We start from the raw sequence: 15,147 nt of genomic DNA, 5'->3' as shown, positions 1-15,147 counted from the left end.
ATGATTGTGTGTGTATGTGTGTGTGCACATACACTGTACTGAGAGTTGAACTTAGGGCCCGTGGGCAATACTACCACTGAGCTATATCCTCAGCCCTTTCAATTTAGAGACAGAGTCTTATTAAAAGTTGCCCAGGCTGCCCTCAAACTTTGTGATTCTCCTGCCACAGTCTCCTGTATATCTGGGATTATAAGTATGTTCTTGGCTAACTCACATAGTTTCTGCTACAAAAATTCTTTCCTTGGGCTGGGATTGTGGCTCAGCGGCAGAGTGCTTGCCTTGCCCATATGAAGCACTGGGTTCAATCCTTAGCAACACATAAAAATAAATAAAATAAAATAAATGTATTGTGTTCATCTCAACTAAAAAAAAAATATTTAAAAAAAAAGTGATTTCCTGTGGAGGCACTGTTAAGACCTGAGAAGATCTGATTCCCTGTTTGTGAGTCCTGCTGTCCCTTTTATCTCCCTAGACTGGGACCTACCCACCTCATCACACACATGCAGGGCAAAGAAGAGCACCAACATCCCTGTGGAAGGGTACCGCCCATGATGCTCTGTCCACCTGTCATGGATGTACTTGAAGAAGGCTGGGTTGTAGATCTGGACCTGGGAAAAAGTAACAGGCATATGAGAGGTTGTAGGGACCAGCCTCTGAGCAGCTACTACCAGTTCTACTGTGCTTGTCAGGAGACCTGAGCCTGAGTGCTCCTTGGTCCCTGTGGCCTCTTAAGAGGTCAGCAGATGGGAATTCTGAAGGTTCTGTAAGAGCACTGGGGCACACCTGAACCACAGTAAGGTGAGCACTGTTTCCACAAAAAAGGGGAGAGAGGGAGAAATTACCTTTTCTTTGTCCACTCGAAGGAAAGACTTCACTGGGGCATAAGTGCTGCATGAGGACAGAAAGGTAACATTTCAGATGGCTTGTGGGACCCAGAGATCCCTCTTTTCCCCCTCAGGACTGATGACAGCCTCACAACCTCCAGGCTGCTTCCAAATTGCTCTTCTGTGGCATGTTCATCTGTGACAGTAACTTGATCAGAAACCTTCAGGGGCTCCCATACCATTCGAGACAGAGTAGAGATGTTTTAGAGAAGCCCTGATGCCTTCGATAGCCCAGACACAACCCTTCTCCCTCAGCTGTCTTCTGGGAACCCTCTACTTCAGTTTAGCTGATCATTTCACACCTACCGTGTTTGTGTACTTCCTTCGGCCCAGAATGACCTTCTCTCTGCTTCCCTCAGGCTTGGCACAAACACCTCTTAGCCAGTATGGCTCCTATAATCCACACTTTCTTTTCTGAGTTCCTATAGCTCCTCAACTCTACAGCACTGATTTCTGCCCTCAGGTTTCCAAAACATTGCATGTTGAACATCTTAAGTCAGGAAAGTATAATTTATACCAATTTTATATATATATATATATATATATATATATATACGGGGATTGGACTTGGGCATCTTGCCACTGAGCCACAGCCTAATCCCCTTTTTTTTATTTTATTTCTTAGCCTCCCCCAACCCCCTTTTTTTATTTCTCAAAACAGGATCTTACTAAGTTGCTTAGGGCCTCATTAAGTTGCTCAGGCTGGCCATCTTTGAATTTGCAATCCTACCTCAGCCTCCCTAGTCACTAGTATTACAGGCATGTGCCACTGTGCCCAACTCAACTAATTTTTTTTGTTTAAAAAATACATAACTGAGAGGCTGGGGATGTGGCTGAAGCAGTAGCGTGCTCGCCTGGCATGCGTGCGGCCCGGGTTCGATCCTCAGCACCATATACAAACAAAGATGTTGTGTAAGATGTTGTGTCCGCTGGAAAAAAAACTAACAAATATTTTAAAAAAATACATGACTGTGTCTAAAAATAAAAAAAATAAAGGAGATAGGAATGTAGCTCAGTGGTAGAGCATCCCTGAGTTCAATCCAAAGAATTGCAAAAAAAAAAAAAAAAAAAAAAGGGCATAAAAAATACATGATAACCACAGTCAAAAGGTAGAAACAACTCAAATGTCCATTGAGGGATAAATGGATAAACAGAATGTGGCATATGCATACAGCCTTAAGAGAATGAAATTATGACAAATGCTACAACATAGATGAACCTGAAGAATATCATGCTGAATGAAATCAGTCAGACACAAAAGGACAAATAGGATATGATTCCACTTACTTGATGCACTAGAATAATCAAGCCATAGAGATGGAGAGTAAAACAGAGGTTACCAGGGATCAGGGTTATTGTTTAATGGGTACATGATTTCCATTCAGGATGATGGAAGAGTTCTGAAGGTGGACAGTAGTGACCGGTGCATAACAATGTGAAAATGTTACTGAACTTACAAATAGTTAAAATGGTAATTTCATACTATGTATATTTAGTCACAACAAAATACAAGATAAGAGAATAGATTGGTGGTTGCCTAAGGTAGGGGTGGGTGGAGTGGGGGTGATGGCTAAGGAGTATTCATTAGATCTTTAAATAAAGATCTTTAAAATATGAAAATATTCTAAAATTGTGGAAATGGTTACGCTGCCCTTTTAACATACCAAAAATCACTGGATTGTATACTTTAAATGGGCAAGTCGTGATAATGCTCTTTTAAAAAAATACTGGTGGATTGAATCTCCCATGGTTCCCAGCTGTGATGGGACAATTGCCCCGAAGAAAGTTCTCAGAAGGCAGAGCTCCCAGAGTCAGGAGCCACTACCTGGGAAGGAGACCAAAGCCAGACTGCTTTTCCTCACCTCTTTACCAACTAGAATGCTAGTCAGCAGCATGAAAGAAGTGACATAGAACATGTGGTACTCTCAGCTAACCCACAGTTTTGGGCCTTCCATCCTTAGTAGCCCCTCTTTGGTTTTGGTGCCAGGAATTAAACCCAGGGGTGCTTAACCACTGAGCCATATCCACAGCCCTTTTTATATTTATTTAGAAATAGTCTCACTGAGTTGCTCAGGACCTTTGAACTCGTGATCCTCCTGCCTCAGCTTCCCGAGCTGCTAGGATTATAGGCATGCACCAAAGCACCCAGCTCACTAGCCCTTCTTGACCAAAATGTTAACTTCAAGGGATTCTATCATCCACTCCTAGGGGAGACTCTTCCCATGGTGGTCCTGTCACCCATATTTCATTCCCAGCCAGCAAAGAAGCTCACAATCGGATCTGCCCTGTGGACAGGGCGCTGGCAATCCACAGCAGGTCCAGGGCCTTGAAGGGCACCAGCACAAAGCTGACGTTGGCAGGCAGGTTCTTGGCACTCTCAGGGTACATGAAATGGTGGGTGGTTCGGCTGCCAACATCCTGCTCAAAGCCCACAGTTGGTGCTTGATTCATCCTGCAGGGAAAAGAGGGTGACATGAGAAAAAAACTGCCATGGAAACTGGTAGGCGATTTTTAGAGGACGATTTGGTGCTAACCATCAAAAACATAAATGGATGTACACTTTGACCCAGCAATTCTATTTCCATAAATCAATAAAAATGGTTGCATATGTGTGCAAAGATATGCACATGGCTATTTAACAGTCAAACAATAAACCAGTATATGCATTTTTCACCTTCAGATAATGAAATACAGCCATCAGAGGAAGTGAAGGAAATTTATATGTACTGGTAAGAAATAAATCCAAGACAGCTAATCACTGAAGGAATCAAGTGGTAAGAAGTATTCCACTTTTTCTAATATATGTATTTTAGTATCTACTATGTGCAGCAGGAGGGAATTACAACTCAGAAAGAGGAAAAAAGCCTTCCTTCTGGAGCTGAGATGTAGCTCAGTGGTATAGCACTTGCTGAGAATGCATTAAAAAAAATAAGTAAATGAATACATAAATAAACAAATCCAAATGCTAGACAGGTGGTGCACATCTTTAATTCTAGCAATTTGAGAGGCTAAGGCAGGATTGCAAATTTGAGGTCAGCCCAGACAATTTAGCAAGACTCAGTCTCAAAGTTTAAAAAAGAGCTGAGGATGTATAGCTCAGTGATAGAGTGCCCTTGGGTTCAATCCTCAGTACTGAAAGGAAAAAAAAAAAAAGAAAAGAATAGAAAATGAAGGCCATGAAGTAGACTTCCCATGGCCCTGAGTGTAATAAACCAAGAAGGCATCCTATCCTTTCAATTTCTGCAAAATACAGGATAATTACAATCAATGCTCCCTTTTCTCGTGATCAACTTACATCCCATGTGAACCAGCTCTAAACACAAATCTGTTGGTCTTGTCTTTTGCTGAGGACACTACTGTCTCCTGAGAACCACCTTGCAGAATCATGACTACCAAGGTCAGATGACCATAACCTGGTCTTATATTGGCCACAGGGATCCAACAAGGATGGAGCAGAGTCGTCACGTGCCTCTAGCTTTTTATACCAGTTCTGTAAAATCAGTACAAATATTCCCTGCCCTCACAGTGGCTGACACCATTAGCCAAGCTGGGTGCAGATTTTCCGGGCTGTAGGAGTATCCACACTGTCTTCCTCCTGCCCCTCACCTGGTAGAGCTGAGGAGACAAGGGTTGTGCTGTCCAGAATGCTCCACCCCTGCCAATCATCTCTACCTTCTGTTTCTCTTTTCCTTCCCTTCAGGGACTAGAAGGTGCCTTGGAATGGGAGGCCATAAAGTCTGGATAATGAGTCTCTCTTTTTGTTTTTCTTCCATTACTGGTCATTGTACCCCAAAGTGCTCTACCATTGAGCTACATCCTCAGCCCTTGTTCTTTTTTTTTTTTTTTTTTTTTTTTTTTGAGTCAGGGTCTTGCTAAATTGCAAGACTGACCTTGAATTTGAATCCTCCTACCTCAGCCTGAGATTACAGGAGTGCACTACCACCTCTAGCAGTCTTTGTTCTGAACCACCTTAGTTCTAGACTGGGTTCAAGCAGACTTCTGGAATCTTCCCTACAGAACCTATAGTGCCCCATGCCTAGAACAGAGATCTAGATCCTGCCCCCATGCCCCAGACCCATGTCTTCAGAGAAACTCCCTCTGTCTCCTGGCTGTCTCCCTCTGGTCTCCTAGTCTTTAGGGTTCAGAGCTACTGTCTCCTAGAGAAGCACAGAATTATCTTTTCCCTCTCATGAGTAATGCTTAACAGGTTTGGGGCTGCTACAGTTATACACACAGGCACTGATGTCCTGCGGTCACCATAGCTAGTCTGTGTCTGCTGTCTGCCTTCTGCCAAGTCATCCTGGACCCTGTGGAGAACAAAGTAGGTTGGTGAGAAGCCTTAACAGGGGATGGTATCAAAGTAGGTAAGGAACCATCTCTTGGTTGCCTGAAGGATGCAAAGGGACAAACAGGAAGTGGAAAAATGTGAGTTGGGGACACTGGCTGAGCAGGAGCAAGGGGTCTCATACTTGTGAGAACCTAAGAAGCAAACTTCATTTCACAAGAGACTAAGAGGCCAAGCACATCCTGCTGATCAAGGGGCTGAGGTTGCCTCAGGCCTGGCTTCTGAAGACCTGCTTTTGCCTTCTCCATGCGCTGGCAGCTTAGACCCTCCTTAGACCTGGCAGTGAGGCCACCCACCTCCCACCCCTGCAGGCAGGCCTGCTGTAGAGCCTGCTCTCACCCTACTCTCCTCTATGCTCTGTCCAGGCACCAGCCCACAAAGCTGGGAACAAATGAAGTAGGAAGCCCCAAAGATATTTCTAGCCTCTGAGGGAAAAGGAAAGAACGTGGCAGTCTTCTGGAGTCAAGATGTTGTTTTGAGGTTCTGATTCATTTTGGAGAAGCCAACCCCTGGAAAGGGGCCATAGGATGAGCTGGCTCTCTGGGATTTGGGGGCAAAGCATTCCAGAAACTTTTATCTGTCCGTGGCTATCTCCAGCAGCCAAAAATGCCTTGGGATGGAATACAGGCAGGGTGGATGGACACTCTTATTTACGGTCTGGTGTCTGGTTGCCTACTCCTTTTCCTTCATATATTCACAGCATGCCTTCTATCTACCAGGCGCTGCACTAGGAGTTGTGGATGTAGCTGCTGGCCATCCGAGATGGGAATAGCTCAATTCTATTTTGAGTTGTCAGCAGGGCTTGGAGGACTTATCCTCCTGGAGGAGGCAGCTGGTAGGGAGACAGGAGAGTAGAGCCATCATGTCAGTGTAACTCAGTTTGGCTCTCCCAGTAGAGTCTCATACTGGTTCTAGGATGAGGGGCCTCCCTGTTGGTTCTAAATCAAGATAGGCCTCCACTGCTATCTGGTTCCTCATACAGACCAGCAGATAGTCAATTACCATCTGATCATCCCTTCCAGAAGGAAATTCTGGGGTTTGATCCAAAACATATCTTGAGCATGCCTCCTGAGGAGTACTGGTGGATTTGTCTCAGCCTGGCCTGACTAGGTGTCACCTACATGTCATAAGTGGCCAAGACTTTTGGTTTTGCAGGATTTCAACCCTGGAGCTCATCAACTATCCTGAGGTGTCTCATCAGAGCTCCCACTTGGTGCAGGTGGCTGGGAAGGCAGGTGCTCAGGCATCTGAGAGCATTTCACTGGGCTACCCAAGTGCTTGATGGCCGCACTGTAACAGCACCTCATTTTCTAATTTCAACCCATTGTTTCTGGGTGAAGAGAGAGAGGTCCCTCCCTGGCTCCCATCTCATCTCCCTCCTATTTGAGGTGCCAGTAATTAGGGGATGAGGTAAACTGAGGTGGTTCTGGGGTGCTGGGTGGAGTAAAGCACCCTTTTCTCTCCCCCACCCATAACCATTTCTCAATAGGAGGAAGGTATTACAAAGAATGTGGAAAGTCTCAGAGACTTATTGCTGCCTGGTGTTGCTATGGAGACAGCAACAGTGTCGAAGACAAAGCCCTTCCTTCTGCCTCTTGGGAAATGTGGCCTTTTGGTAATGCTCATCCTGAGATATTTGGTAAAAACCAGGCAATACCAAGGACAGGGGTGGAAGGATCCCCGTGTGGCATATCCTATCCCTAGCCAAACCAAGGGAGGAAGGCAGAAGAGATGGGTTAAGAGCTGAGAGCAGTCCATGCTGGAACCTGAGTGTACTCTGTGTTCCCTGACACACCCTTCCTCACACTGTGTCTGTCTTCACTGAACACTCTCTCTACTCTTCTCCCTTCCTCAGGGCTAGGCAGAGATGTCTCTGGAAGCCTTATGAGGATGAAGAGAACAGGCAGTCTTCGAGACAGCTTTTTCTGCCTACAACATCTGTCTTCAGTTAGTCTGCTAGAAAGAATCACCTGTTGCTATAAAGCAAGATGCAAGTTTGCCTTGGGGAGCTCACTTCTGGCCTATGCTGAGGGGACCAGGTGAGTAACAAGAACAAGGGCTTCTGATGAGTTTCCACCAAATATCAGCCAGGGGTCTAGTTTCAGCCCTTTTCAGAGGAATTGGAAAGCGAATGTGGTCCTCTAGCAAAGTGAGATTTGGAATGCAACCTCCCACCCACCCTAAACAGACAAGCCTGTCCTGGAAGCCTATAGGTGTCAGCATCCCTTAGCACCCAGGCAACTCATCCCCTGCCAGATAAGGCCAAGGAGGCAGGGACCCCTTCCTGGAGGCTTGTCCTTACCCACCCTCAGTTCCATGGGGGCTCACCTCATGATGAAATTGTGCCCATCCACGTCCTGCCCGTAGCCAGAGCCCCTCAAGTTGCCAGAGTTCCCCACCACGGCACAGCGCCTGCACTGGTGGGGGTCCCGGAAGCGGTAGGGGTTCTCGCCTGGCACAATCTGGAACAGCTTCTCCAGTACCTCATTGGTGTTGTGCGACTTGAACTGGGGCTGCAACATCTGTGGGTGGGGAGGGAGGGCTAAATGGAGGGAGGGCCTCTGGCCACCCCTCTGGGCCCTCCCTTTGAGTTGGAGCCACATAGACCTCCTTGCCTGGGAGGACCCCTCCATTTCTCAAAAGCAGCAAAGTCCTGGTTCCAGTGAGCCTCCTGTTCAGAAACCAGTGCCCTGACAATCACTGGGTTTCTCTCACATGCCATAGAAGACTGGAGGATCAGCTGCTATTCACAGTGCCCCTGGGGGACCTGCAGTCACAAGGCAGAGCAACTTCTTTCAGGAGTCCTTCCCAATCGGCCCACCTTGGGAACCCCTGAGACTCAGACTGATGGCTGGGGTTACAGATGCCCCATCCAGGGCCACATTCATGGGATACCTGAAGCCATTCCCTCACCTCACCCTCAGTCGCCCCCAACTATCAGCTGGAAACCAAGCTACTGATAGATAAAGATTGTAAAATATGGCAGGACAGCAGTCTACTGCTTTCTGGGCCAGAAAGGTATCACACAGGAGTGAAGCAACAGATGGGGTCCACAGACCATATGCCCCATCAGAAAGAGCAAATTCAGTCCAGCACAGTGGTACATGTCTGTAATCCCAGTGACTGGGAAGATCACAAGTTCAAGACCAGCCTCTGTAACTTAGAAAGAGCATGTTTCAAAGTAAAAATTTTAAGGGCTGGGATTGTGACTTAGTGGTAGAACGCTTGCCTAGCATGTGTGAGGCACTAGGTTCGATTCTCAGCACCATATACAAATAAATAAAATTAAAAAATTCATCAACAATTTATAAAAAATATTTTAAAAAATTAAAAAATTTTAAAAGGGTTGAAGATGTAGCTTAGTGGTAGAGTGCCTCTGAGTTCAATCCCAGTACCTCAAAAAAAAAAAAAAAATTCAACCAATTCTTTTTTTTTTTTAAGAGAGAGAGGACAGAGAAAGAGATTTTTTTTTAATATTTATTTTTCAGTTTTCAGTGGACACAACATCTTTTATTTTTATGTGGTGCTGAGGATCGAACCCAGCGCCCCGCGCATGCCAGGCGAGCGCGTTACCACTTGGGCACATCCCCAGCCCCAAACCAATTCTTAACACATGGAATTATAAGCCCAAAGGGGCCAAATTCCCCAATTTTTAAAGAGAAGCAAAAAATATAGGTTTCATGTGAAATACTCTGATTTCTAAATATTGGTAACTATGTAAATGTAAATACTAGAATAATACTTAGTGGGCTAGACCTGGTCCATAGCATGGCCACCAACTGATAATGCTAAAACTGGGGCTTTAAAATGCTGTGGACTGAGGGTACAAGGCAGAGTAAATTCCTTCAGGAATCCTTCCCAATCAGCCCATATGGGGTACTCCTGAGACTCAGGTCATGAAAGAGCACTTGCCTAGCATTTGTGAGCCCCTGGGTTCCATCCCTGGCACTGCAGGAGGGGTTGGGGGTGGGGGAGACTGTGGAATGGGCCATAACCTATGGGGTTTGTGGATAAGCAGGAGCTGCTCAGAAAACCAGAGATCTTTCTGGAAAGGTATCCTGGTCCTCAGACGAGAATTCCCAACTCTGTGGCAAAAGAGGGGAACAGAGAAGCCTCTCGATTGAGGAACACACTTACTGCTTAAACAGTCACTGAATTTTATCCCTGTGGGCAGGAGGCCTGTGCTGTCCCCTGGGCATCCACCCTTGTCTAGAATACTGATTTGGCTCTATGTGACCACTGCTGAGAGAGTATGGTCTTGGGCACCATGCATTCCCTGAATCTTTATTTTCCATTAAATGAAGGATGTGAGTATGACTAATAGACAGGAAGGGCTCCAGGATGCCATGGAAGGGCCTACGGGGTTCCTAGGCACCCTTGCTCTCAGACCCCAATCCTGGGGCACTCTGAGAGTCTGGGCCAGAAGTGTGGGAAGTTGCTCTGATAAGCTGGTCACCCAAGCTCATCCTCACATCTTCCCTGAATGTGAGAGAAAGGGTGGGCATCTGCTACCATTTGCCAACTGGGGAAACCGGGGGCTCTTGAGGCCTCCTATTGGGTGTGCAGGAAGCCTGTGAGCCCAAAGATACCACTCCACCCTTGGCACAGGCAGCACCCAGATGGCCCTGCGAAGCCTGGGAGGCATTGCTCCAGAGATAACGGGAGCAAGGCAGAAGGCGGTGAGAGAAGCAGAAAGAGGGCAGGATCTAAAAGGGCAGGAGGGTCCTGCTACACAGGTCCCTCATCCCTCCTCTTGATTTTCCTCAGCCCCTGAGGGTAATTTACAATGCTTTCTAGGTGAGCCCAGAGACAAGTCTTTTTCCAGCAATTGTAAAGAACCAAGAGTAGCCGATAAGGGGGACACAGGCCTATAATCCCAGCTACTCTGGAGGCTGAAACAAGAGGATTCCAAGTTCCAGCCTGGTCAACTGAGTGAGACCCTGTCTCAAAATAAAAGAATATTTTTAAAGGGCTAGGGATGTAAGTCAATGGTAGAGTGACTTTCTAGCATGCCTGAGGCCCAGTGCTTAAACAAAAAAAATCTAGATGTGTGGTTCTCATAAGAGTTCTGGAAGATGTAGCAGCACAAGCCACACCCTGGCTGGGCAACACTCACTGGGGCTGAGGGGTGGCTGCCTCTTGCACAATGGACAGGCTCCCCTATCTTCATGTCTTCCATTTGTCCCCACCATCTCACATGGGCTGATCCTCCTGTCTGTGCAACTTTCCTGGACCAATAACCATTTCTAGTCTATGCTGGGCTTCAACAGGTATCAAAAATACTAGCTCTCTCTCCTTCCAGGTGAAATCTTGATCTGCCCTTCAGTTATCTGCAATCCTCGTATATGGCTCCGGTCAAATGGGCCTCCCACTTTGTCAAAGCACGGGAGGCCAGAAGAAGCCCCAAACCAAGAGGGGGATTTTAAGGGTGATTCCAAAACAGGGAGGACGAGCCCTGGGCGAGAGGGCAGCAAAGGGGAGGCAGAAGGGGCCAGAGCTCTCACCATCCACCACCTTTGGACATCCGGGGGAAGATCCATGTTCTCTCTGGTCCAGACAGGTGAGATGTTGCTGTCAAAGTGGCTGTCGAACCAATCGGAGGCGCCTGCATCACCCATGCAGCGGCGGCAGGCACAGCTCTTGCCCGAGAGCCCCTCCTTGCTGAGGCGCTGTAGGCCAGCGTAGCCGGGCACCAGCTTCACCCGGTGTGTCCCACCCAGGGACCCCGAATCCAGGTAGGGCAAGGTGGCCATGCTATGGTGCGAGTAGGTGAATAGCAGGGACATGATGAACACCAGCAGGAAGGCCACAGAGAGGAACCACACCCGCAGAGAGCACTTCATGGTGCTAGCAGGCAGGCAGCTGTCACCGTGGCCACTTCTTTCCCAGCCCACTGAGGGGCCAGCCACGGCGCAGCCTGTCTATTCCGGCAGCAAGTGCAACGGGCATAGGGGCATGTGATATGGCAGGGGATCCTCGCCACACCCTCCCTCAATGTAAGGAGTGGCTCCCCTGTCCCTGAGCCACTTGGGTCCCAGCTTAGGGCTTCATTGGTTATCTCTGTCACTAGCTGGGCCACAAAGGCTCTGCCTCTCCTGCTGCCCCAGAGAGGAGGAGGTCAGTCCATCCCAGCCCTCTAGTCCCTTGGGATTGCTGGCTGCCAGCTCTGGGGGCCCCCCTCTTTGGCGGCTTGAAAAGGTCCAGTTTGGAGCAGTCGGGGTCTTTGTGGCTCATGAGCAGACACGGAGGCAGCCCCTCGTCCCCTGCAGCGGGGAAGCCCTGGAACTCTGATTAAAACAGAGAGGACACAGGCTTCAGGGGGCCTGCATTCCATGCAAGAGTCCTCCCCACCTTGGCTGACACTCCCGTTTAACCCTTCTGCCAGGGGCAGGGACCGGATCCCAGCCCTGAAAGAAGAAAACCAGGAAGCTTCGTGGGCGGTGTCAGGAAATTGCTGCAAAGACCAAGATTCTCCTGGAATTAGTCCCCAACTGCTTCCCATCCGAGGTGCTGGTTCCTCTTCTTAGTAGTCACAGCTCCAACTGCAGTTGCACAGGGGTCACCAAGCACCTATTCTTGCTATGGAGTCCTATGGGGCTGGTAACAGTTGCTGCTCAGTGGGGTGCTGCATCCAAGCCCTCCAGGTCAGCAGAGTGTGCGCAGAGCTCCCCACCAGGGTCCAGGCCTCCTTCCTGGAGCTGCTGGCCTGGGCTCGGCGGCTGCTCTGTCCATCCCTGCTCTCCTGAGGCCAGGCTGGCTTGCTGTTAGTTCACAGTAGCAGTAATCCCCAGGCAGGTTCCCCCCCACACTTGTCAGGCGCCAGGCTGCCGCAGCATGACCCTGAAATTGCAGAGAGGAAAAAGAATGTGCAGATAAATTGCACACACACAGGCTCTTCCCCAACTCCACCCCCCAGTCCCAGAGGGGACAAAGCTAGCAGCAGAGGAGACACCCACTTAACCAAAGGGTGGACAAAAGAAAGGGCTCTCCTCCCTAACCATCCACAGACAGCATAGCTCTGCATATCTCCCCCTCAGGGGACTAGATTAGCCAGAAACTTCATTTATTAGCCAGAAGGTAAACAAGGAGCAGTTAACTTGATTTCCCTAGAGTCACATGGCAAGTTACTGGAATTAGTAGGTTTAGAAAGCCTTTAGTCTAGCTTCATTTAGTTTTTTCCCCTTGTACTGGGGCTCATACTCAGGCACTCTGCCACATCCCTAGCCCATACCATATATATATTATTTTGAAACAGGGTCTCACTAAATTGCCCAGACTGGCCTTGAATTTGTGATCCTCCTGCCAGAGCCTCCCCAGTCACTGGGATTACAGGCATGCGCCATAGTGCCCAGCCCCCAGTCCAGCTTTGTATAGTTACTTTCAGGTAAAACTTAGAGAAAACAATCCAGAGAAGATCCCAGGGTCTTCGAATGCTAACTCTCTGACACAGATCACCCAAGGCCCTCTCAATGCCCGGGGAAAGCTCTCCAGCAAGAAGGAAGGACTGGGCCCAGACCATTCAAACTTGCCCCTCTCCTCTCTTGGTGTGGGTAGTGGAACAATCCTTCCTGCTCTGGTATGAGGGGAGAATGTGACTGCATCAGGAAATGGAGTTGCTGGGCGCAAGACCCCCACTGACCAGCCTCCCTCTGGACACCTGCCTTTAGCTGTATATTATAGGTGAAAAGAGCGCCAGGGTCTCTGGTAGAGCTGAAAGTCTGAGGCCCATGCTGTCCTGGCACACGAAAATGGGCAGAGGCCGAGGGTAGAGTAGTGTGGATACTGGCCCTCAGGAAAGGAGCTTGAGTCCATGGCATGGGAATCTCTTAAACCATCTCCTCTCCAAATCTGGCCAGTGCTAGTTCTGACAGCCCTACCCTTGTTGAAAGCTCCAGCCTGCCCTTCCAGGGTCCTCTGACTGCCCTGGCCGCTGTAGAGAAGTTATCTGAGGTTCCATGTTTAAGAGAAATCCAACTGCCCTCATGGTAGCTCAAATTTCTGGGTCCAAGCCAAACCACAAAGCCATCAGGGAATGGAAGCAGCCCATTGCAACAGAGTGGGAGGATATTACTCTGGGTGGGAAAATGAGGCTCACAGAAGTAAAAGAGCACGCTTAATGTCGTGATCTCATGAATGGGAGGGAGCTTTGAGCCCCCTGGCTGATTCCAAAGCCTAGACTGAAACCAGGGCACAGAAAGGAGCTCATGGAGGGCCAGGGTTGTGGCTCAGCGGTAGAGCACATGCGAGACGCTGGGTTCGATCCTCAGCACCACATAAAAATGAAAAAAATAAAGGTATTGTGTCCAACTACAACTAAAAAAATATTTAAAAAAAAAAAAAAGAAGAAGAAAGAAAGAAAGAAAGGAGCTCATGAGTTCCTTGAGCTCCACAGGGACGACAGGGAAGGAGAGACACAGAGACTGGCTTCCCAGGGTTAAGAGTGAAGCTTTACCCATATGCCTCACCCAGGCCTCCTGGCTTGAATCCACACAGACACTCAACAGTGTAACCGTGGTCCACTTTATACTTTGAATGTAGTCCTTGCTGCTCTGCCACTGTAACTTTTTATTTGTTTGTTTGTTTGTTTGTTTGGTACTGGGGATTGAACTCAGGGGCACTCGACCACTGAGTCACATCCCCAGCTCTATTTTGTATTTTATTTAGAGACAGGGTCTCACTGAATTGTGAGACAGGGTCTCACTTTTGCCTTGCTTTTGCTGAGGCTGGCTTTGAACTCGATATCCTCCTGCCTTAGCCTCCTGAGCCGCTGGTATTACGGGTCTGTGCCACCTCGCCCGGCTTGCAACTTATTTTTTAAATGGACATCTTTTTTCTCTTCCTCTCTCCCTGCTCCTCACTAATCTCTCTCCTTCCTTAATATCATGGAAAACAGAATTACCTTTCTTTCCCACTTCAGGCAGATTTATCTGTCCCTGAGTACACACCCACCATAGGATGAAATAATCCAGACTTTGGGGTTGGCACTAGAAGATCTCAGGAATGACTATCTCCCAAATTAACAAGTAAATTACAACTCCAACAGAGAACACAGGAATGTACCCTTTGAGTCTCCTGCTGATGGGCAGAATCACAGCCTCTGGGTCAAGGGCCCCAGTTTCTCCTTTGCTAGCAAAGCAATAAACCTTCTTTTTCCTTTTTTCTCAAAACCATGTCCTTGTTATTAGATTGGCATCAGGGACAAGGACCAAGCTTTTGGCAACAGCAGTACTGGTTCAAATGTGCCTTTTCCAAAGTTTCTCCACTGAACCCATTTAGCAGATCATGTGGAAAACAGGTTGGGCCCTGCTCTGAGTTTTCAAACTGCCTAACACTGAGTTAGTCCATGTTGTAAAGCAGTAGCTTGCCATGAGCTACTCCATTTTGAGACTAAGTGCCAAGGTAGACTGAATCTACACCTTGTTTGTAGAGGTAAACAACCACTACCTGCATGGCACAACCATAAAGCATAAACTAATAACTTGTATGCACCAAAACTCAGTAATTGCCGGGCACAGTGGTACATGCCTGTAATCCCAGGAGGCTGAGGGAGGAGGACCGTGAGTTCAAAGCCAGCCTCAGCAACAGCAAGGTGCTAAGCAACCCAGTGAGACCCTGTCTCTAATAAAATATAAAATAGGGCTGGGGAGGCTGGGGATATGGCTCAAGTAGTAGCGTGCTTGCCTGGCATGCGTGAGGTACTGGGTTCGATCCTCAGCACCACATAAAAATAAAATAAAGATATTGTGTGCACCTAAAGTTAAAAAAAAATAAATATTTAAATAAATAAATAAATAAATATGGCTGGGGATGTGGCTCAGTAGTCAAGTGCCCCTCCCAGGAACCACCCCTCAAAAAAAAAAAAAAAAAAAAAAAAAACCTAAGTACTTGGACATGGCAGCACTCTGACCTCTTACCTGG

At 47.8% G+C, this 15,147-nt stretch overlaps 1 protein-coding gene across 2 annotated transcripts in view; it reads right to left on the bottom strand.

Annotated features, from left to right (window-relative positions):
- The window catches only part of St3gal2 (ST3 beta-galactoside alpha-2,3-sialyltransferase 2), a 51,465-nt gene that overhangs the window by 1,748 nt on the left and 34,570 nt on the right, over window positions 1-15,147 (bottom strand). For both annotated transcript variants that reach the window (XM_005318409.5, XM_078032656.1), the window contains exons 2-6: window positions 10,734-12,069; window positions 7,558-7,751; window positions 3,157-3,336; window positions 843-888; window positions 489-608 (exon numbers count right to left, since the gene is read on the bottom strand). In XM_005318409.5, the coding sequence (XP_005318466.1) occupies window positions 489-608; window positions 843-888; window positions 3,157-3,336; window positions 7,558-7,751; window positions 10,734-11,072 (879 nt within the window). In that variant the 5' untranslated portion in view covers window positions 11,073-12,069. The remainder of the gene's footprint in view (window positions 1-488; window positions 609-842; window positions 889-3,156; window positions 3,337-7,557; window positions 7,752-10,733; window positions 12,070-15,147) is intronic.

Source organism: Ictidomys tridecemlineatus, chromosome 15 (assembly GCF_052094955.1).
Source record: "Ictidomys tridecemlineatus isolate mIctTri1 chromosome 15, mIctTri1.hap1, whole genome shotgun sequence".
Taxonomy (NCBI): Eukaryota; Metazoa; Chordata; class Mammalia; order Rodentia; family Sciuridae; genus Ictidomys; species Ictidomys tridecemlineatus.
Note: the sequence above shows the minus strand (reverse complement) of the source record. Positions and strands in the feature narration are given on the sequence as shown.